General features: G+C 39.7%; 1 protein-coding gene across 6 annotated transcripts in view; it reads right to left on the bottom strand.

Annotated features, from left to right (window-relative positions):
- Positions 1-7105: 7105 nt before the first annotated feature.
- Positions 7106-23952, bottom strand: part of PDE7A (phosphodiesterase 7A) — a 122425-nt gene continuing 105578 nt past the window's right edge. For 4 of the 6 annotated variants that reach the window (XM_003935532.4, XM_074386702.1, XM_074386703.1 and 1 more), the window contains 7 exons: positions 23447-23547; positions 18507-18638; positions 18215-18306; positions 16071-16215; positions 15570-15666; positions 14851-14931; positions 8622-11504 (listed from right to left, as the gene is read on the bottom strand). In XM_003935532.4, coding sequence (XP_003935581.1) covers positions 11299-11504; positions 14851-14931; positions 15570-15666; positions 16071-16215; positions 18215-18306; positions 18507-18638; positions 23447-23547 — 854 coding nt within the window. In that variant the 3' untranslated portion in view covers positions 8622-11298. The other 2 variants (XR_012514032.1, XR_012514031.1) reach the window with 2 other exon arrangements.

Below are 23952 nucleotides of genomic sequence, written 5' to 3' on the forward strand. Positions count from 1 at the left end.
ATAACAATATTAACCTGAAATGTAAATAGACTAAACGCCCCAATCAAAAGACACAGACTGGCGAATTGGTTAAAAAGTCAAAACGCATCGGTGTGCTGTATTCAGGAAACCCATCTCATGGGCAAGGACACACATAGGCTAAAAATAAAGGGATGGAGGAAGAATTACCAAGCAAATAGAAAGCAAAAAAAAAAAAAAAAAAAAAAAGCAGGACTTGCAATCCTAGTCTCTGATAAAATAGACTTTAAACCAACAAAGATCAAAAGAGACAAAGAAGGGCATTATATAATGGTAAAAGGATCAATGCATCAAGAAGAACTAATGATCCTAAATATGCATGCACCCAATACAGGAGCACCCACGTAGAAAAGCAAGTTCTTAACAACTTACAAAGAAACTTAGACTCCCACACAATAACAGTGGGAGATTTTAACACTCCACTGTCAATATTAGACAGATCAACAAGACAGAAAACTAAGAAGGATATCCAGGACTTGAACTCAGATCTGGACCAAGCGGACCTAATAGACATCTACAGAAATCTCCACCCCAAATCCACAGAATATACATTCTTCTCAGCTCCACACTGCACCTACTCCAAAACTGACCACATAATTGGAAGTAAATCACTCCTCAGCAAATGCAAAAGAATGGAAATCATAACAAACAGTCTCTCAGGCCACAGTGCAATCAAATTACAACTCAATTTAGAAACTAATTCAGAACTGCAGAACTTCATGGAAACTTAACTGGCTCCTGAATGTTGACTGGATAAGCAATGAAATGAAAGCAGAAATAAAGATGTTCTTTGAAATCAATGAGAACAAAGACACAACATACTGGAATCTCTCTGGGACACATTTAAAGCAGTGTCTAGAGGGAAATTTATAGCAATAAATGCCCACCAGAGAAGTGTGGAAAGATCTAAAATCGACACCCTAACATCAAAGTTGAAAGAGCTAGAGGAGCAAGATCAAAAAAACTCAAAAGCTAGCAGAAGACAAGAAATAACTAAGATCAGAGCAGAACTGAAGGAGACAGAGACACAAAAAAACCTTCAAAAAAAGTCAGTAAATCCAGGAGCTGGTTTTTTTTTTTTTTTTTTTTTTTTTTTTAAACATCAACAGGCTGTGCGCGGTGGCTCAAGCCTGTAATCCCAGCACTTTGGGAGGCCGAGGTGGGTGGATCACGAGGTCGAGAGATCGAGACCAACCTGGTCAACATGGTGAAACCCCGTCTCTACTAAAATTACAAAAAATTAGCTGGGCATGGTGGTGCGTGCCTATAATCCCAGCTACTCAGGAGGCTGAGGCAGGAGAATTGCCTGAGCCCAGGAGGCGGAGGTTGCGGTGAGCCGAGATCGCGCCATTGCACTCCAGCCTGGGTAACAAGAGCGAAACTCCGTCTCAAAAAAAAAAAAAAAAAAACCATCAACAAAATAGACCGCTAGCCAGATTAATAAAAAGGAAAAGGGAGAAGAATCAAATAGATGCAATAAAACGATAAAGGGGATATCACCACTGACTCCACAGAAATACAAATTACAATCAGAGATTACTACAAACAACTCTATGCACATAAACCAGTAAACCTGGAAGAAATGGATAAATTCCTGGACTCTTGCACCCTCCCAAGCCCAAACCAGGAAGAAATAGACACCTTGAACAGACCAGTAACAACGGCTGAAGTTGAGGAAGCAGTTAATAGCCTACCAACCAAAAAAAGTCCAGGTCCAGACTGGTTCACAGCTGAATTCTACCAGACTTACAAAGAAGAGCTGGTACTATTCCTTCTGAAACTCTTCCAAACCAAAAAGAACTCTTCCCAAATCATTTTATGAGACCAACATCATCCTGATACAAAACCTGGCAGAGACTCAACAAGATAAAGAAAACTTCAGGCAAATATCCATGATGAACATAGATGCAAAAATCTTCAATAATACTGGCAAACCGATTGCAACAGCACATCAAAAAGCTTATCCATCATGATCAAGTAAGCTTCATTCCAGGGATGCAAGGCTTTTTCAACATACGCAAATCTATTAACGTAATCCACCACATAAACAGAACCAAAGACAAAAACCACATGATTATCTCAATAGCTGCAGAGTAGGCCTTCGACAAATTCAACAGCCCTTTATGCTAAAAACTCTCATGAACCAGGTATCAAAAGAACATATCTCAAAACAATAAAAGCTATTTATGACAAACCTACAGCCAATATCATACTGAATGGGCAAAAACTGGAAGCATTCCCTTTGAAATCTGGCACTAGATGAGAATGCCCTCTCTCACCACTCCTATTCAATATAGTACTGGAAGTTCTAGTCAGAGCAATTAGGTAAGAAAAAAAAATAAAGGGTATTCAATTAGGGAAAGAGGAAGTTAAATTGTCTCTATTTGCAGACGATATGATTGCATATTTAGAAGACCCTATCGTCTCAGCCCCAAATCTCCTTAAACTGATAAGCAACTTCAGCAAAGCCTCAGGATACAAAATCAATGTGCAGAAATCACACACATTTCTATACACCAATAGCATACTAACAGAGAGCCAAATCATGAGTGAACTCCCATTCACAATTGCTACATAGAAAATAAAATACCCAGGAATACAACTAACAGAGAATGTAAAGGACCTCTTCAAGGAGAACTACAAACCACTGCTCAAGGAAATGAGAGGACACAAACAAATGGAGAAACATTCCATGCTCATGGTTAGGAAGAATAAATATCATGAAAATGGCCATGCTGCCGACAGTAATTTATAGATTCAATGCTATCCCTATCAAGCTACCAATGACCTTCTTTACAGAACTGGAAAAAAACACCTTAATATGGAACTAAAAGAGCCCACATAGCCAAGACAATCCTAAGCAAAAAAAACAAAGCCGGAGGCATCACACTACCTGATTTCAAACTATACTACAAGGCTACAGTAATCAAAACAGCATGGTACTGGTACCAAAACAGAGACATAGACCAATGGAACAGAACAGAGGCCTTGGAGGCAATGCCACACATCTACAACCATCTGATCTTTGACAAACCTGACAAAAACAAGCAATGGGGAAAGGATTCCTTGTTCAATAAATGGTGTTGGGAAAACTGGCTAGCCATGTGCAAAAAGCAGAAACTGGACCCCATCCTGACACCTTATACTAAAATTAACTCCAGATGGATTAAAGACTTAAACATAAGACCTAACACCATAAAAACCTAGAAGAAAACCTAGGCAAAACCATTTAGGACATAGGCATAGGAAAGGACTTCATGACTAAAACACCAAAAGCATTGGCAGCAAAAGCCAAAATAGACAAATGGGACCTAATTAAACTCCAGAGCTTCTGTACAGCAAAAGAAACAATGATTACAGTGAATTGGCAACCAACAGAATGGGAAAACATTTTTGCAATCTACCCATCTGACAGAGCTAATATCCAGAATCTACAAAGAACTAAAACAGAATTACAAGAACAAAACAAACCCATCAAAAAGTGGGCGTAGGATATGAACACTTTTCAAAAGAAGACATATATGAGGCCAACAAACATGAAAATATGCTCATCATCACTGATTATGAGAGAAATGCAAATCAAAACCACATTGAGATAGCACTTCATGCCAGTTAGAATGGTGATCATTAAAAAATCTGGAGACAACAGATGCTGGAGAGGATGTGGAGAAATAGGAACAGTTTTACACTGTTGATGAGAGTGTAAACTAGTTCAACCATTGTGGAAAACAGTGTGGCACTTCTTCAAGGACCTAGAAATAGAAATTCCATTTGACCCAGCAATCCCATTACTGGGTATGTACCCAAAGGATTATAAATCATTCTATCATAGACACATGGACACATATGTTCTCAGCAGCACTGTTTACAATAGCAAAGACCTGGAACCAACCCAAATGCCTATTGACGATAGACTGGACAAGGAAAATGTGGCACATATACACCATGGAATACTATGCAGCCATAAAAAATGATGAATTCGTGTCCTTTGTAGGGACTTGGATGAACCTGGAAACCATCATTCTCAGCATACTGACACAAGAACAGAAAATCAAACAATGCATGTTCTCACAGGTAGGTGCTGAACAATGAGAACACACGGACACAGGGAGGGGAACATCACACACTGGGGTCTGTTGGGGTGGCCAAGGGAGGGACAGCCAGCAGGTGGGGAGGTCGAGGAGCGATAACATGGGGAGAAATGCCAGATGTAGGTGATGTGGGCATGGAGGCAGCAAACCACATTGCCATGTGTGTATCCATGCAACAATGCTGCATGATCCGCACATGTACCCCAGAACCTAAAGTACAATTAAAAAAAAAAAATCTGTTAACATTGCCTAATGGCCACCCCTCTTCAGTAGCCACAAAGTGTATTCCTCAGAATAGTATGTCGTAAAAACGAGGTATCATTTTAAGGGTGAAAAAGGATAGAATTAGAGCATGGTTGGAAATCATTGTGAAATACTAGCATGAGCACAAGGGGAGAGAAGGGCATAAGGCACTGACCTTGGGGGCTGGGCTGCCCAGATCCCCCCAGTCCCTGCCTTCCCTTCTGCATGCCTGGTACTGCAGAGACTGCTTTGTAAGCCAGGACACAACCCTGATGAGCTGTTTCAATCAGATTCTCCCTCATGAATTTGAGTAGGAAGCCTCTAGAGAAGGCGTCCCCAAACTTTTTACACGGGGGGCCAGTTCACTGTCCCTCAGACCGTTGGAGGGCCACCACATTCTGTGCTCCTCTCACTGACCACCAATGAAAGAGGTGCCCCTTCCTGAAGTGCGGCAGGAGACCGGATAAATGGCCTCAGGGGGCCGCATGCGGCCCGCAGTTTGGGGACGCCTGCTCTAGAGTCAGTCAGTGCCAGGAGCTCAAATGAAGATGTCATGAGGTACAGTTTTATCCATGCATTTGTAGAAGCAGAAATTGTCAAGAAATGAACTAGAATAGCCATAGTGACCTTTGATTTAGCACTTACCATGTGTCAATAATTTTACTTTAAAGGGTAGACATTTTATGAGTTAGGGAGCCACTCAGAAGATTAGGTAACCTGCCTAAGGACCCAAACCCAGGTCTGACAAGCTGTAAAGACACTGCTCACCAGAAATGACCATTCTATCCAGCCTCAAGAACTGTGGGGAAAAATAACTGGTTTATAAGTCACCCAGTTTCTGGTTCTTTGTTCTAACAGCCTGAGTGGACTAAGGCAAGCATTGTCCTTTCTAGTTTGTTCTTTCTAAATGTTCATCTTTAGATCTGTAACTTTTACTAATTTCAACTAAGTTAAGGGAACTTGGGAAATCATTAGAGTCTCCTGCTTCTTTATAGGACATGGCTCAACAATAAATACTTCAGATCTATGTTCAAAAATGTCCCGTAAATAAATGTACAGCTTAAAGATAGGTGTTGTAATACAAGATGGAATGTTTTGGCAAAGCCTTATTGATGGAACCAGTGGAAAGCTTCAGTAAACCAATTACATCACTGTGCCTCAATTTTAAAGTATGGCCAATAAGAAATCTAATGTTAAAAACTGGAGTGTCTGGGTGTAGTGGCTCATGACTATAATCCTAGCACTTTGGGAGGCCAAGGAGGGTGGATCACACGAGGTCAGGAGTTCAAGACCAGCCTGACCAACATGGTCAAAGATCTCTACTGAAAGTACAAAAAATTAGTGGGGCGTGGTGGCACGCGCCTGTAATCCCAGCTACTTGGGAGGCTGGGGCAGGAGAAGCACTTGAACCTGGGAGGCAGAGGTTGCAGTGAGCAGAGATCGCACCACTGCACTCCAACCTGGACAACAGACTGAGATTCCATCTCCAAAAAAAAAAAAAAAAAAAAAAAAAAGTTCTATTTAAGGTGGGTTTCAGGACAACTTAGGAAGTATAGTTATAAGAATAAAATGTGTAATTGATGAAGGTATTTTACTTAAAGTAGCATAATGAACATTTAAAACTATTTTAAAATCAAATTTGAAGGCTAAGTAACTTTATCAGTCATAGGTATTAACTATTTTTGAAACGGAGTCTTACTCTGTCACCCAGGCTGGAGTGCAGTGGTGCAATCTCAGCTCATTACAATCTCTGCCTCTTGGGTTCAAGTGATTCTCCTGCCTCTGCCTCTCCAGTAGCTGGGATTATAGGCACAAACCAGCATGCCCAGCTAATTTTGTATTTTTTTAGAGATGGGGTTTCACCAGGTTGGCCAGGCTGGTCTCAAAGTCCTGACGTCAGGTGATCTGCCCACCTTGGCCTCCCAAAGAGCTGGGATTGCAGACATGAGCCACCATGCCCAGCCAACAATTTAAAAAATACAAGAATTACTAGATACAGCATCACTTTTATCATTACCTGAATGAAACCTTACATTCTCCTAAACAATAACCCAACACTACTTACATTGTACCATACAGAAACCTTCCGTATTACACATTGCACATATTGTCACCGACATGCTGAGAACAGAAACCAAGGTTTGTAATTTTTAATGCCTCCTTCATTACATCCAGTGCCATCTGCTGCAAACAACAGAAACTTGGATACTGCTTACCACATGACTCCAGTATAGATGGAAGAGTTTCAATATAATCTCTTAGTAATAAATTGATAGCTAAAAAGGGAACACATTAATTCCAAATTAATTTGTTCTACAAACGTTTATTGATGGCCCAATTTACGCCAGCCCTATGCTAAGCACAGGAACCAGGAAGATGGAGGAGCCCTGCTGTGTGCTCTCCATCAGCTCACTCCCAAGTGGTGGTCATTCCACCTGTAGTCCATGGACCCTTGGAGGCCTTCCAGATGACCCAAGTTAGCAAGGAACAGCTAAGTCTTGCACAGATCTATATTACTCCGTGTTTCAAATGTATGCCAATGCTACAGTGATTAATATGCACATTTCTTTGAAAGCAATACTGAATTCCTATTAGCTATTGGTCACTGTGATCTTCTCAGTCAGGAGATACTGACTGAGGGGGTTTTAAACAGAATTTATACATTAAAATATGTATACATGCTTGAAAACACTGGAAATATCTGATGTAAAAGCTTTAAGAAAATAGAAAGTTTAATAGAACCCAAGAAAGCATTTTGGAAAAAAAGTCTGTTTTCAGAATCTTTAAGGAATTCCTAGCACCTCTAATCTGTACCTCAAGTACAAATATATTTCCCAAGTTTGCAAAGGACATAAAATACGACTTTCACTTTTATACAAAGAGGATCATTACAAACCACCACATTTATAGTGAGTACAAATATTGACCAGGAACCAATTTTTATTTTTTAAAGTTAGGACTTGTCAAAATTTTCTCTCCAAGGACCTTTTAGTCCTAGAGGAGACTCCCTCAGCCCCTAAAATGTTGAGCCAAGAGACCCAAAGGATTACAATTGTTTTTAGTCGTCTCCCATATGAATTTTGCATCGTTCTGTAATATTTACTTGCTTTTTAAAAAGAGTGATTTTTTAAATATTTAACTTTCCCAAAGACTTGCTAGAAAACAAAATTAACATTCCAATAATACAGGTCTTATTTAAGAAGTAGGGCTGTAGACTGGATGCAGTGTCTCACACCTGTAATCCCAGCACTTTGGGAGGCCACAGTGGCAGGATTGTTTAAGCCCATGAGTTCAAGACCAGTCAAGCCAACAAAGTGGGACCCTGTCTCTACAAAAGTTTCTTTTTTTTAGGTGGAGTCTCACTCTGTTGCCCAGGCTAGAGTGCAGTAGCGTGATCTCAGCTCACTGCAACCTTTGCCACCAGGGTTCAAGCAATTCTCCTGCCTCAGCCTCCTGAGTAGCTAGGATTATAGGCACCTGCCACCATGCCTGGCTCATTTTTGTATTTTTAGTAGAGATGGGGTTTCACCATGTTGGCCAGGCTGGTCTTGAACTCCTGACCTCAGGTGATCCACCTGCCTCAGCCTCCCAAAGTGCTGGGATTGCAGGTGTAAGCCACCGTGTCCAGCCACACAAATGTTTTTTAAAAATTAGCTGGGTGTTGTGGCACTCATCAGGAGGCTGAGGTAGGAGGATCGGTTGAGCTGAGGTGGAGGCTGCAGTGATCATGCCATTGCACTCTAGCCTAGTCAACAGCAAGATCCTGTTTCCCCCCACCGCAAAAAAAAAAAAAAAAAAAAAAAAAAAAAAAAAAAAAGGCTGTAGAAGGTGATTCCCACATATACATAATAAAATACAACTTTTCAATGGTTTATTATATGTGTAGGCAGGAAATGGGAGCAACACCCAGGGTTCCCCTGAGAATGTGCAACTCTTGAGTTTTAACCTGTAAGAAACAATGGAGCAGAGCAGAAGCAATCATATGTATACAGGCAGAATGGAGCCCAGGTGAGCTCAACTGAAACAAGGCTGGAGGTAAAGACGTATCTAATGGATATTCCAGTCAGAAGCTGCTGTGGAGAAACAACTACTGGCAGAGAATCTCTAGCACCTTCCAGGGGAAGAGGGCACCCCGGTCCACAAACATGAATATCACAGCAGATATATCCACAAAGGGACATGGGTGCACGAGGCAACTTGCTTCCCTTGCTCAGAATCCATGTTCACCAGCTGATCATAATTTGGCTTCCCAGAAGACATGCCTAAAGCGAGAGAATAATTGATAGTTACATTTCTCATTATAAATTAAAATATTGATAGTATTTTAAATATCTATATCTATATCTATATCTCTATATATATAGATAGATATCAGTTACTATAAGCTTGATTAATGTGGGTTTGCCATGATAGTTCCACTCTCTATGTACTGAAACACTGGGCCTGAGTTTTTAAGTATATATGAGTTTATCAGACTTTCTGTACACAATAAATATTGGCCAAGGTCTGGCCATCTCACAAGTGACCAGTTGACATTAGTCTACTACCCTCAGACCTCTATGCCCACACTGTCCAACACAGTAGCCATTACCCACATGTGGATATTGGGTGCCTGAGATATGACTAGTCCAAACAAATTGAGATGTGCTATAAGTACATAATATATACTGGATTTCAAAGACTTAGTACCCCCAAAAAGAATGGAAAACATCTCATTGTTTTTATGTTAACATTTTAAAATGATGCAATATTTTGGATGTATTGGAATAAGATGTTACTAAAATTAATTCCATGTTTTCTAAATGTGGCTACTAGAAAGCTGAAAATTATGTGGCTTGCATTCTGTTTCTGTTGGACATCATCACTCTTCTATACAAGTACTATGTTAACGTATTTGACTTAGAAGCTTGCACCATATTCCTTCTAATGAATTGGACCTGGGAAGATATAGGAACGGCAAAGTGGTACCTTTCTTGCATTGGTATCAATCAAGTGGAATGGAGTGGCCTTTTCTTATTACTTTAAAAAGGCCAATGATTGATAGAAATAAGTACAAGTAGTATTGTAGCACTTGCAAGAGTTGCTGATGTCTAACGCAGTTCACCACTGTGGGAACAAAAGGCCTGGCTCAAAGCTGACCTCTCCCCTGTGTTAGTCAAGACTCCGAACAACCCTATTTGGGCTTCGACTTATTCTTGTAAGGTGAGACGATAGCAGAGAAGCTCGGACTGAGTAAACATCTGAGGAGTGAGTGCAAGAGCCAAGAAGCTAACTTTGACATCCTTGTAATTTAGCATTGTGTTTTCCAGAGGATTGAGTTATAAGGTAAATATCAAAGATAAATGTGAAAAGATAGGTTTTTATTCATCAAAAGTTAACAGCAACAGGCACATATTAAAATGAGTATGGCAAAGCCTTTTACAAATGGCTTTACACTCAAGCTTTCTCCCAAGAAAATGGCTGTTGCAACAAACTGTAAACATAATTAATAAACAGTCTTTTACAGTAACAAGGGAATTACAAATGAACTAAAAGAAAGCACCGGTTTCTCTTAAAACTAGATTACAGTTGTGCTTACTATACATAAAACAATTCAAATTACAAAAGTGGAATGTTTGAAGTTTAAAATTAGTCCTTATAGTTTGTCCTAGAAAACATCTGTTCACATCAAAAGGCCTGTCAAAGGGTAACGTTTCATCAAAGGGAGGGACAAGAAAACAATGCACTTTTTTTCAAATCAAAACGAGAAGTTTGGTCACTTAGCTTTGTGCATAGTTTAAGGCAACTGGAGCAATCTGTTACAGCTTACCTACCGACCTTCCCCTCCCCCAAGTGTGGCTGCTCATATGTCACATTCTAAAATAATAAATAAAAGCTTACATTTCAATCTTTTCCCACATGGAGAAACAGAACATGCACAGTCACACATGCACAAACATGCACGCAAACACACATCCATACATTCACACACAACATACCTCTCACTCACTGCAGCGAAAGGGACTTTAGTACCCTTGATCTGAAGGACACACTTCCCCATCCCACTTTTATTTCAGATTGGCAAATACCCTGAGCTGATTATGGTGTTTTAAACATTCCACCTTTTTCTTGCATGTGCAGGTCAAGTGTACAGTAGTGAAAACAACATGCAATGTCTTCACTGCAGAATCATAATACAGCTAGGACACTGGTGTTCTTCCCCTCCCACCCCAAATTAAAAACTAATTGATTAAAAAAAATTGCATTGCCAAACAGCACTGGAGTGAAAGCTTGGCGGTACTCTATGATAAATGCTCAGTTTCCAGTGCACAAAATAAAACTAGAGCAAATGGGAGGTTTTGGTGGCATCCAAAGCAGAAAAAAGGCAAACCAGGGGGAAAGAGCTGCAGTCTAAAGTTTGATCTTTAAATTTGTTTTAGTGGTTCCTTCACAATCATGCTCCAAGGCAATTTAGAACCAATATTTTCAGAGTTGATTTGTAAACATTGTCTTGCCAGAGGCAGCAGAGACTGGGCACTTCACATTTCCATTTTCTCAGGGAGAACTTAGTGGAAGGTACAAGATACACACTGTTGCATCGGACTGGTTAAATTCCAAGAGATTGTTGTTGAACAATTCAAGTTTCACGTTTTGAAGATTAGATGCTTTGAAAAAGCTGTGGCACACCTCAAAACTTCCTTTGTTACTCCTTTCGGATTCTCTCCTGCTGGGCTTGGCATAGTCAAGGTTTCACACGAAAGCCAAATTCATATTGCTGTATGTTCAGGTCTTACAATTAACAGTGGGTTCAAATGATCCAACAGAGGAAATCTTGGAAATAAATAATGCTGGCTGGCATCACTCACTTGGAAACCTTGGCAGTCAAGAGTAAGTTTTCTCACCTCAAGACCCCATTTCACATTTCTAAAAACCTCCAGGAGGCAGTTTGTCCCACTGGTTCTGGGGGTCATGATAACCGATTTTCCTGAGGTAATAACTGTGAGTTCGACTCAAAGGCAGCACCAGTGTCCTCACTGCTGGACTGTTCTCTCTGCAGTCCCTTCCAGCTGGCTTTATTCAGCCCCACATGTCCAAGCATTGTCTGCGATAGCCTTGTATTGGAAAATCTGGCCCATTCTGTAAATAAAGGCTCCACTAAGTAAGTCATAAAACCTTGAGAAAATAAATAGGAGAAAAAGTTATTAGCATATGTGCTGAAACTCTATCTTTAAAACAACATCTTTACAGTGTGAATTAACCTTCCTATGTCCTACTCCAGTATTACCTAAATCTTATTCTTCAAAAGATTCCTCTGTGTGTGTAGGTGACAGGGTCTGTAATGTACGTATCTGCTTTGAAGAACTGATTTCTTTTCTTTTTTTTTTTTTTTTTTTGAGATGGAGTTTCCCTCTTGTTACCCAGGCTGGAGTGCAATGGCGTGATCTCGGCTCACCGCAACCTCCGCCTCCTGGGTTCAGACAATTCTCCTGCCTCAGCCTCCTGAGCAGCTGGGATTACAGGCACGCGCCACCACGCCCAGCTAATTTTTTGTATTTTTAGTAGAGATGGGGTTTCACCATGTTGACCAGGATGGTCTCGATCTCTTGACCTCGTGATCCACCTGCCTCGGCCTGTCAAATGCCAGTACGTGATACTTTCTTGTTCAACAAAATTAGTATTCCTTATCAAAGAAGGAAACTGTATTAGTGAAACTGTATTAATTCAACATGCCTTGTACATACTGCCCCTATGCTGGGAAGTAGTAATCACTTCTTGGTGAGTCGTTAAGAGGCTGGGATTTGATGTCAGAAAGACCTGGATTTGAAGCCCAACACCAACACCTGTTAACTGCATGAAGTGAGCAAACCATCTGAAAATGAGGATGCTCGAGCGCCTGTCCTCTAGGGTTGTTGTGTGGAGTCAGCAGATGTCAATAATCACCATCAGATCAGTGACCTTATCCCTGACAATCCATTCTAGATCTGTACAACACTGACAAGATCAATAGCTTAAGATGAACAGTGAAAGGGTTTTAGCTTCTGTTATCTTATAAAAATTGCGATGTTTTAAATCTCATTTGCAAGTTCTCCCAATAAGCAAGGGAGTGATTTACTCAGAAGAAAAGACATTTAATATTTAAAGTAACTGAGCTGACTACCCATTCACCTGTCTTCAATTCAATTCTCTTTTGTCCTTTTTTTTTTTTTTGAGATGGAGTGATGGAGTTTTACTCTATTGCCCAGGCTGGAATGCAGTGGCGTGATGTCAGCTCACTGTAACCTCTGCCTCCTGGGTTCAAGTGATTCTCTTACCTTAGTCTTCTGAGTAGCCAACATGCCCAGCTTTTTTTCTTTTTTTTTTTTTTTTTTTGAGATGGAGTCTCACTCTGCCACCCAGGCTGGAGTGCAGTGGCACATGCAACATCTGCCTCATGGGTTCAAGCAATTCTCCTGCCTCAGCCTCCCGAGTAGCTGGATTACAGACATGGGCCCCCATGCTTGGCTAATTTTTGTATTTTCAGTAGAGATGAGGTTACACCATTTTGGCCAGGCTGGTCTTGAACTCCTGACCTTAGGTGATCCGTCCACCTCAGCCTCCCAAAGTGCTGAGATTATAGGCTTGAGCCATTGGGCCCGACCTAATTTTTGTATTTTCAGTAGAGATGGGGGTTCTGCTATGTTGGCCAGGGTGGTCTTGAACTCCTGACCTTAAGCAATCCGCCCACCTTGGCCTCCCAAGTGCTAGGACTACAGGCGTGAGCCACCATGCCTGGCTACTTTGGTCCATTTCTAATGTATTCTTTTGCATTTGAATATTATTCTACTTGAAAATCAAGACAAAGCAGATCTGGTTCTAAATTGTTTCACTAACCTTCCAAAAGAAAAGCATCTGCTACTCTCAGCATTCCTGGCCAGTCTGAGCTCTCTGGGAGATTTGACATCCCTCACACTCCTAAAGTCTAGGCCACACTTCTGCATGCTCTTCCTTTCTCTACCTGTCACTCTGCAGTCAAATCGGCTACTACCCACTTTCTTCCATGAGTATCCACTGCAATCATAATGTAAGAATTACGTCTCTGAATTTCTGGCCCCATGGCATGGTCTTTCTTTCTGAGAGTGATGCCATATATTGTGCTACCTTCTGAGTTTCTGGAAACCTCATCTTTCTGAAGTTTGGGCACATACTTCACTGTGTTCAGTCTGATTCTCAAAGGCCCTCCCCACCAGCTACCAAATTACACTCCTCCCTCAATTCCTTGTTGAACTACTACCCTTTGCTCAATTCTAGTCAATCTTCCCTGTGCTCTTCTGTAACAAGCTACACTACTTCAGTCACAGGACATTTTCATTATGCTTTCTGTAAAATTACAGTTATTTATTCACTCAATACACAGTTCTCAAGGGCCTTCTGCTTCTAGTGTGGTGCTAGGCTCCAGGAATACACAACCAAGTGTATCAGGTGCTTTGGAATCTGAAGGAGAAGTGACTGACTCTGCCTGAGGCAAGTGGAGAGCAGCTTCTGGAGAAGGTGACTTTTGAGCTGGCTCTTCAAGAAAAATAACTCTATGAAGCACATGGAAAGGACTGGGGAGGCACAGAGAACAAAAGAACAGCATGGACTTGGGAAACAGAAGTGTCCTGAGCTACTGTAGGCAAATAAGAGGGAAGTTGAGGCAAGATGGCTGCAGAGCATTTGAAGCTAGATTATAAGGGCCTGTCTAAGATGCTGAAGAGTCAGATTTAATCAATAGGCAGTGGTAAGAGTCCAGAAACACAGTGGCTGAAGCTGGTCTTTGTATTATGATAAGGCTCAGTGGGTCACCTATCCATTCTTTTTTATTTATTTATTTATTTATTTATTTATTTATTTATTTATTTGAGATGGAGTTTCGCTCTTGTTACCCAGGCTGGAGTGCAATGGCGCGATCTTGGCTCACCACAACCTCCGCCTCCTGGGTTCAGGCAATTCTCCTGCCTCAGCTTCCTGAGTAGCTGGGATTACAGGCATGTGCCACCATGCCCAGCTAATTTTTTTGTATTTTTAGTAGAGATGGGGTTTCACCATGTTGACCAGGATGGTCTCGATCTCTTGATCTCGTGATCCACCCGCCTCGGCCTCCCAAAGTGCTGGGATTACAGGCTTGAGCCACCGCGCCCGGCCTATTTATTTATTTTTGTTATTTCTTTGTTTACCTATCCATTTTTAAATGGCTGTCTTGACTTTTATGCAAAAGAAGTTTCTACATGGGCAAATAATGGATTTTTATTTACATAAGAAAAGAAACAAGTTATTGCTGTGGCCTATTCTGCAAAAATATACTTTTTACATCCTAAAATTAAATGAGAATAAATTAGAAGAGCAATAACAAGGAAAAAAGGGTAAAATTTCTTTAATTATTTTAAAAAACAGAAATGAGCATAATTTTAATATTTTTATATATCAAATATACTTCCCTTCTTGATAAAATTAAAATCAGTGGCATTTTTCTAACCAGCTATATCAAAATATGGATAGTTACCAATCTGGATGTTGGCAATAGATTCAGTGTGACGATCACAAAGTGGACTCACACCCAAATGATACTTTTTTTCTATATCTCCTATACAATAAAAAAAGAGAAGTATTAATATGAAGAATATCTATTGGTTAAATACATATCTAAAGATGTCAACATACCTGTGCATTTCTTGGGAAAAACATACTTGATCCTCATGAGAGGACAGCTTCACAATTAGTTCTTTTTACAATTTTAAGTTATTCACACACAGAAGAGATTGCCAAACCAATATTTTTATTTAAATGCAAAAGAAAATATCTAATATTTATAAATTATTAGAGTTATAAATTACATTCTTGGGGTAACACCTAGCGAAAGTTTTCTAACATTTAAACCAGGCTTTAAATAACACACACAAAAGTTTTACATGTTCATATGGCCCTCCACACATGACAAGGATAAAGTAAGTTCAGGGAAATCTTTCTGTATAGCAAAATTCCAAACCTAATCTATCTTTATTCATAAATGCATAAATACATCTGATCATTCTAAAAGAGGACTTCTAATTTTCCAAATAGATGCTCAATTTGTAGAGTACTGATTATATGTATCGCTATTGTGAATTGTTACTAAAAAATATCAAGACTTCACTGCTAGACTTGTATAAATTATTGAGTTATTTTATTCTTATGATGTTAAAAAATGAATTGGATAGATTATCACTCAATACTGTAACTTGCCTTGATGGAAGAACTCCTCCGTTACTTTTTCACTCCACTGCTTGCTTAATTCCCAGGTCCGACATGGGTTACAGATATCAGCACATTTCAAAGCCATCTGGCAAACGAAACATTAATATTGCTTTAAGATATATACATTTGACAATACCAAAAAACCAAGTGTGAGGATTGGATTAACCATAAAATATAAATAAATAAGCCAGAAATATAATGTTCCCTCCTATTTTCAGATGTAAGAATTTATGAGAATAAACTGCTATTTCTTCAGTGGTATCCTAATCTTGTAGTAACTGTTTTCATGAGAAATCTTGAGCATGAAAAACACATAAGTGATGATGCCTTTGTAGGTAGCAGATTCACCAGTGATCTCCTTCTGGAAGGAGTGTGTGCTAATTGAAGGAAATTCCTCTTCCTGCTCTCAACATTTAACCATTCTAGAATATTTCATTTTTTAGTTTAACAGTCACATAATTTATAGAATGTTTCCAAGCCCCATTTTACCTGTAAAACCAAATGTCTATGTCTAGTGTCTTCTAGGCATAAATCACCTCTATCCAAATGGGACCTAAACAAAGACAGATACTCATTCTGGCGACTGATGTCTGTGGCTAGTATCAGAGCACCTATCTGTGTCTCCATTTGTTGCCTGGAATTAGAGAAATATAAAGAGAAAATATAAGACTTTAAATATTCACTTCTTGATTTTTTTTCTTAACTGTAATAATCAGAAGGCTTTATAGAACTCTAAAATATCCAACTATCATTCAACCTAAAATTTATCACAAAAAAAAAGTTTTATAGAATGCTTAAAAAAAAAACTATTAAGATAACCAGAACTAAAACCAAGGGAGTTTGTAGGAAAATACCGATACGCAAACATTTCAAAATGAAATGTTTTTTTTTTTTTTTTTTTTTTTTTTTCGCCATCCAAGGTAGGATTATTTGCTTTGAAAAAAAAAAAAAATCAACATTGGTATGTTGTTTTAGAAAATTCCTTGCTGGGATTCTTTGCTGAAAAATTCTCATGCTGAGGGTAAACAACTTTGGTTTCTTTTGGTGCCTAAGATCTAAAGGCAGAAGGAAGATTCAAATGGAAGGACTAATGGCCCATTCAACAGCTGAGTCCTACAGACATTTTGACTAAGATGCCTGCTGCAGTTCCCCAGAGCAACTTAATAAAGTTTAGATTCAACTGTGTTTTCAAGGTTAAACTCAAGAACCAATCAGTTATCTATAAATTAATTTCCAACTTTTCTGGAAGGAAAAAGGTAACATGTTAATAGACACAGCAAATACATATATCATTTATAAAACTGTCTCAAGTCAATTAACAAGAGAAATACACATTTTAAAAAAAACTTGCCTTTTGTTTTAATGGGTCATAGGAAACACTATCTCTGTATACTGATCAGTTAAAAGCTGTCAAATAGATTAAAAGACTTACAATATTGAATGTTATATAAAACAAACCCTAAATGAAGAAAACATTAAATAATGCTATTAGGCAGTATTCCTTATTTCCGTTTTTATTAAATCTGAGAACTCAACAGGGTTAATCATCAAATGAAAAACATGATTTTTAAAAAGGAAATAAAAAGCAAACATTTTAATCCGTCTTAATTTTAAGAACCCTTAATTTACATATACCAACATAGTGTGTTTAAGAAATTTTCATATTTGTACTACAGCAAGAAATGATTTTACTTACCAGAAGTATTGTCATACTCCAAATGGTATCCATGAATAAAGATTTAAAAAAATAAAAAATAAAGTCCAGCTTTTTTCTCACGGTCATTACACAAAACACTTAGTTTTTAAAAAGCTGTCTAAAGTTATGAAAGGGAAACCATAGAACAGTGAGTGTAACTTAAATTTTAATACTCAAACATATTTTTTAATGCCTCACCACTTTTCTTGACGTGGATAGCTTCGATCCACTTTCATGGTTTTCTGACGTGCATTTTCCCTCAGTGCAACATTACTAAAAAGCTTGTGTGAGGAACACACTATGGCAATGATGTGAGATTTTGTAAACCATCCCCATCATGTTAGCCTTATTCACAGTAATATTTTTTTATTAGGTTCTATATAGCCCACTTAACATTGTTATTTTTATTCTAAAATATTAGGGTTTTTTTCATTTATTATTGTATCCTATAGCTCCAGAAGTGTGACTCCAGAATGACGCTATTGAGGATATAAGGCACTTTTCTTTACTTTGTCAGTTTTGAAAACTTCTGAGAAGAGATTTTAATGAATCTATTTAATACAATAGAATGTTTACATTCCATCCAATTTACCTTTATACCTAGACCTTAAGGTTTTATTCAGCTAAGTATGGAAATATGTAATATTTATTTATGTAAATAAGCAGTAAACTATGGCTTAGCCATCGTGTATTTGGAGTAAATTTTATAGTATTCAAATCCATGGAATAGTCATTCATAAAAATAACCATCCATTAAAATGTTACCGACTATATAACAGGATAGGCCTAAATTATTAAAATTGTATATAATTCATGAAATTTAACAAAAACTGAAAACTGCAGAATACCTGAACATAACAATTTTTAAAACTTTATAAAATTACTTTGCCAGCTTAACTTCTATAACCAATAACAAATGTGTCTTAATCCAACCTACCTGCTTTCTAATGGCAGATGTGAGAATAAGCCTGATTCTCTCAATAAGCCCACTGCAGATCTCCAGTGGTGATTTTCCAGTACTGAGGTATTCTACAACAAAGGATGTTTCTGAGTTACTTAATGATACGTCTCTTTCTGGACATATCATTACTAGCAATACTGTGAGTAACATCTGGTTAAAACTCTCCACATTCGCTGAGAATTTATTTTCACTACTTTCATTTCTTCAAAATATAAAACATTTTCTAGAATGCAAACATAATAAATTTTGATGATAAAATTGCACTAACCTTGTATAAAGTTGCCAAGTAATGGTTAGTCTTAATAAGGAAAGGTTGATTAACACCTGGATGATCCAGATCATGAGTGGCAGCTGCAATTAAGCTCAGCAAGATATCCCAAGGAGTTACAGAATTGGCAAGCTGAAGTGTGACAAAAGGATAATGAATCATAGATATATCCAAAATAAGCCCTACGCCATCACAGTAGTTTTGAATTAGCAGCCAATGGCAGTGGTGGCAATCTCCTCCCACTTCACCTCATTCTTCAGGTGGCTGTTCCTTAGGGCCACCAAGCACACCTGCCAGGCCCTGGCCTCATCACCACGCTGGCACAGGCATGATACAACAGTGGCCCTGCCCACGTGGAATTTACAGAGCTCATCCTTAGGCCATTTCATTTTTAACGAGGTTAATTAAAATGGCAGCTAAAGCATACACCATTCTTTTTGAGAAATAACGGCTTTAAAATGACAAACACAGCTTGGCACATTTTTATTACTATAGCCATTACTGAACAGAAGACCTAAAATTTTAAGGGTATTTATTTCTTAACAAATTGGTTACTGGATTTAAAGAATGTAATCTAAAATGTAAGGTTATTCCTGAAGTGCTGATGATGTTCAAGGAGTCTACTAAGTAACTTAGTTAAGGGGAAGTCTGTGTCAAGTCTGTGATAAAATCCTCCCCCAATGGATGGATACATTCAGAACAATGACACAATGTATTCATGTCAGGGAAAGCAATCTTGCACACCAGATACTGTAACTTTACTCTCAATAATCATTACCAAACTTATTTGATATAATAATCACAATAAATAAGTTTGTGATTAGCTAACAAATGTTCAAGGATAAAAAATGATCACCTTGAATATATCACCTACTTTTCATGAATCGCCTCTCATTTTCTGGCAAACTTGGCCAGATTGGTGTTCCTACAGCACCTCATGGCCTGCCACAATAACACTCATCAGAACATATTATTATTTAGGTTTACATTAGGACAGTGCTGACTAAACTGCAATGATCCTGTGCGCTAACAGTGAAAACTTTTGAGTGTACACCGCTAAGTATATTTACCTACAAATTATTATACTGAACTAATAGATTCAAATTCTATTATTTTCTTCTTCTGCTAGAATGAATCAGTCATCTCTTTCTACTCCTTGTGTTACGTTCATCTCAGTCAGAGAAATCACTATCTGAGGGCCTGAATCTCCTGGAAAACTGCTAGCTACCTGAAGGCAGAGATGCATGTTATTATCATTATTATTTATTTTTTTTTTTGAGACGGAGTTTCGCTCATTACCCAGGCTGGAGTGCAATGGCATGATCTTGGCTCACCGCAACCTCCGCCTCCTGGGTTCAGGCAATTCTCCTGCCTCAGCCTCCTGAGTAGCTGGGATTACAGGCACGTGCCACCATGACCAGCTAATTTTTTGTATTTTTAGTAGAGATGGGGTTTCACCATGTTGACCAGGATGGTCTCGATCTCTCGACCTTGTGATCCACCCGCCTCTGTCTCCCAAAGTGCTGGGATTACAGGCATGAGCCACCACGCCCGGCCGAGATGCGTATTATTGATTTTTGCATCACATATAATTAGGATATGGAGAAGGTCAATGAAAAGGAGAAGGTGGTAAAGAAAATTATTTCCTCTTTAGGATATGTAAAGGGCTCCTCAACTCCCAGGCCGTGGACTGCTACTGGTCCGTGGCCTGTTAGGAACCTAATAGGAATCAGGCGCACAGCAGGAAGTGAGCTGCCGGCCAGCGCGCATTACTGCCTGAGCTCTGCCTTGGAGCAGTAATTCTCATAGGAGCACAAACCCTATTGTAAACTGCACATGTGAGGAATCTAGGTTGCACCCTTTTTTTTCTTTTGAGAGTCTCATTCTGTTGCCCAGGCTGGAGTGCAGTGGCACCGTCTCGGCTCACCGCAAACTCTGCCTCCTGGGTTCAAGCGATTCTCCTGCCTCAGCCTCCCACATAACTGGGAGTAGAGACATGCGTCATCATGCATCCCATATGTTTCACAAGTAAGATTCCAGGGGCCAAAATTCATCTTACTCATATTTTTTTCACTAGCGATTAGCATCTACTTGGAGCATGAATAAGTGTATATCCACAAGAAAGGCAACTCAACCATCACCAATCTTGCTGACATCAAAGGGAAGGATGTGGGGGCCAGGGAGGGGTGTGGGGGCCAGGCTCTTTTTTCAACTGCCAAGGACAAGTAGAGCAAGGTTTAAAGGTTCAGTGTTAGTGGCTTTACCTCTGGAACGTGTAACTGTAATTCTTATCCAGACTTAGTTTAAGTATAGGCACCACAACGCCCAGGTGATTTTAGTATTTTTAGTAGAGACGGGGTTTCATGTTGGCGAGGCTGGTCATGAACTCCTGACCTCAGGTGTGCCACCAGCCTCGGCCTCCCAAAATGCTGGGATTACAGTTGTGAGCCACCACACCTGGCCACTAGCACATTATTTTGATCAAAATTTGATTTATCCATTTGTTTAATGACTGCCCCTCCCCCACTAGGATATACACTTCATGAAGGCAGGGACCATTGCTGTCCTGCTCACCACTATGCTCCTAGCACCAGGATAGAGCCTGGCACGTGGCAGATGCTCAAAGAGTATACAAAATGTGATACTATGCGAAGGCTGAGGAAGTAAAAGAGATATAATCTTCAGACATCTACCTAATCTTATCTCTCGATCAATCAATCAATTGATCAATAGCGTGTTACTCCATCACCCAGGCTGCAGTGCAGTGGCACTATCATGACTCTCTACTGGACCTCCCAGGCTCAAGTGATCCTCCTGAGTCAGCCTCCTAAGTAGCTGGGACCACAGGTGCACACCCTATGCCCATCTAACTTTTTAGTTTTTGTCGATGTGGGGTCTTGCTATATTGCCCAGGTTGGTCTCAAACTACTGGCTTCAAGTGATCCTCTTGTCCTGGCCTCCCAAAGTACTGGGATTACAGGCATGAGCCACTGTACCTGGACCTACTTCAAATTTTTTAGAATTTGCTTTTAAAACTTTGAATGACTCTGGTTTTCTTTCTTTTTTTGAATAAAAGAGACAAGATCTTGCTATCTTGCCCAGGCTGCTCTCAAACTCCTGGGCTTAAGCAAGCCACCTGCCTTGGCCTCCCAAAGTGCTAGGATTACAGGCATGAGTCACTGCGCCCGGCCCTGGGTGACTCCATTTAAAAATGTTCATTATAAGGGAGAAGGGAAATACTTGCATTGTAGGGCTTTGTGATTTTATCTACTGTATATACTTAACTGAAGCCTTTGGTAAAGTGTTCACTGAGTGTGTTAAAGATGAAAAGTGCTTTAAGTATTATCAGAACTCCACAGGCAAGAAGTGTTCAAAATCGTGTCTTTATTCATTTTTGTCCATATGCATCCCCGCCCTGCTCACCTGGCATCACCCAGATTTCCTTGCCTCTGGCTTGGGCTGGGTGTGCCCAGAGGAAGACAGGAGTGCAGAAGCCTTCACTGACCGGGTTAACCCTCCTGTGCGCTGCAGAGAACTTATCACCATCTTTCCACTTAACCAGACTATATGTTTGGTCATTACTTATCAATTTCTTCCACAACATTCTCAAACAGAGGTTGCAGTCTTGGCCCATAGCTTTTTAAAAGTTTAATTTAAAAAACTGGGGTGGGCAATAGAATGAGACCCTATCTCTACAAAAAAATTTTAAAATTAGCTGGCCTCCAGCTTGAGCCCAGGAGGTCGAGGCTGCAATAAGCCATGATCACATCACTGCCCTCCAGCCTGGACAACACTGTGAAATCCTGTCTCTTAGGAAAAAAACAGTTGGGGTGGTTGGGAGTATACATTTGTCAAAACTGAACACATAAAATGTATGCACTGTATTACTGCATATAAGTTCCGCCACAATAAAGTCGATTTTTTAAAAAGTCATGATACATATACTAAAAAAAAAAACCAAAAAACTGGGCATTTTTCATATATTCTATGATCTCTTAAATAATCAGAAGATTGGTTGTGGTCTTGTTAGCATCAATGACACAAGCCAGTTTCGTCAGCGTGTTTCCTGCCTAACACCTTAGCCAGAACTAAGATTTAGGGAGAGAGCAGTTTTTAAGTAGGGGTGGGGTAAGCAGACATAATTGCAGAACTGCCAGGGATAGAAAATGTCCCAAATCCATACATATAGTCTGATTTCTCTCCTATACTTCGGACTCTTTTATGTAACTCTTGATGTCAAATACATTAAATTCCATGGATCCAAAATGGTGCTCACTGTCTCTACAAGCTTTACGCCTAAAACTTGTTCCTTTATACATTCCTCCTCTCATGGAAGACTTCCACCTTCTACCAACTGCCCAAACCACGTCTTCACTGACTTGGGTTTCTTTCCCCCAAACGCATTCACACACCACATTCTGTTCATTCTAATTCCCAAGAGAACTTGCAAACCATCTACATTCTCTACTTCCAACAAGGCCACTCTGCTCTCCTCCATGGAGCACTTAAGTAACTCCTGGCAGGTGCACAGGCTTTTGGTCTTAATAGGATTTATTTTCACACCACAGCCGGGATAATTTTCTCAAGTCTCCTGCTTCCCTTCTGTAGCTCCCCATTCATTCACTGAGCCAGACCAAGGCTGTCCCTGACCACATAGAACCCACGTGGAGCTCAATGTAAATGCCAGGTGTCTTCAGCAGTCAAGGTTTCAAGTGACCTGGCCCTTGCTTGGGCTTCTCCAGCCTCTCTCAACAACCACCCAACTCTCTAGTTGTTGCACTTTGAAACACAGCCAGATTCAGAAAGTGATCGAGCTATATCTCACTCTTGTGAAGGAAGATTATGATTTTGAGTCAAGGCAGTAACTTCAGAAGTATTTGAAAGTAAATCAAAAGGAATTTTCTTATGATTTTCACCTGAAATAAATGTCAACCTCTTACCTTAGGTTCCTTTAAGTAACAGTGCATGGCCTGAGTAACATCCGCAGCGTGGACTGCATTATGGTAAGGATTTTGACTGTGGTAATCTTCTTGAATCATAACTGTATCAAAGAAAAAGATCCTGATTTTATTGTATATGAGCAACATGTACAAGTACAAAAATTGTGATAATTATGAGTTACTCACTCATACTTTTCATGTAACTATCAGCTAAAATTGTGCAGATTTGGGCAGATGATAATCACCTCACAACTCATACGTATACCCAAAGAATATCAATTGGACTCTCTCTGCTATCATGGAAGAACAGACTAGGCTTCAGGGTGAGCTGTGCCCCCTGTCATCAAACCTACATGACAGCCCAGCAGAATAACACCCTAATTCAGTGGTCTCAAAGGGAAGCGAGCCTACCTGTTGTGGGGAAACACAATCGCCAAGTGAGTGGGACAGATCATCAGAATTCTGCACTGCTTCTGTCCCATCCTTTAAAAGAGCCTTTTCAATAC

The sequence above is a fragment of the Saimiri boliviensis genome, chromosome 15, assembly GCF_048565385.1.
Source record: "Saimiri boliviensis isolate mSaiBol1 chromosome 15, mSaiBol1.pri, whole genome shotgun sequence".
NCBI lineage: Eukaryota > Metazoa > Chordata > Mammalia > Primates > Cebidae > Saimiri > Saimiri boliviensis.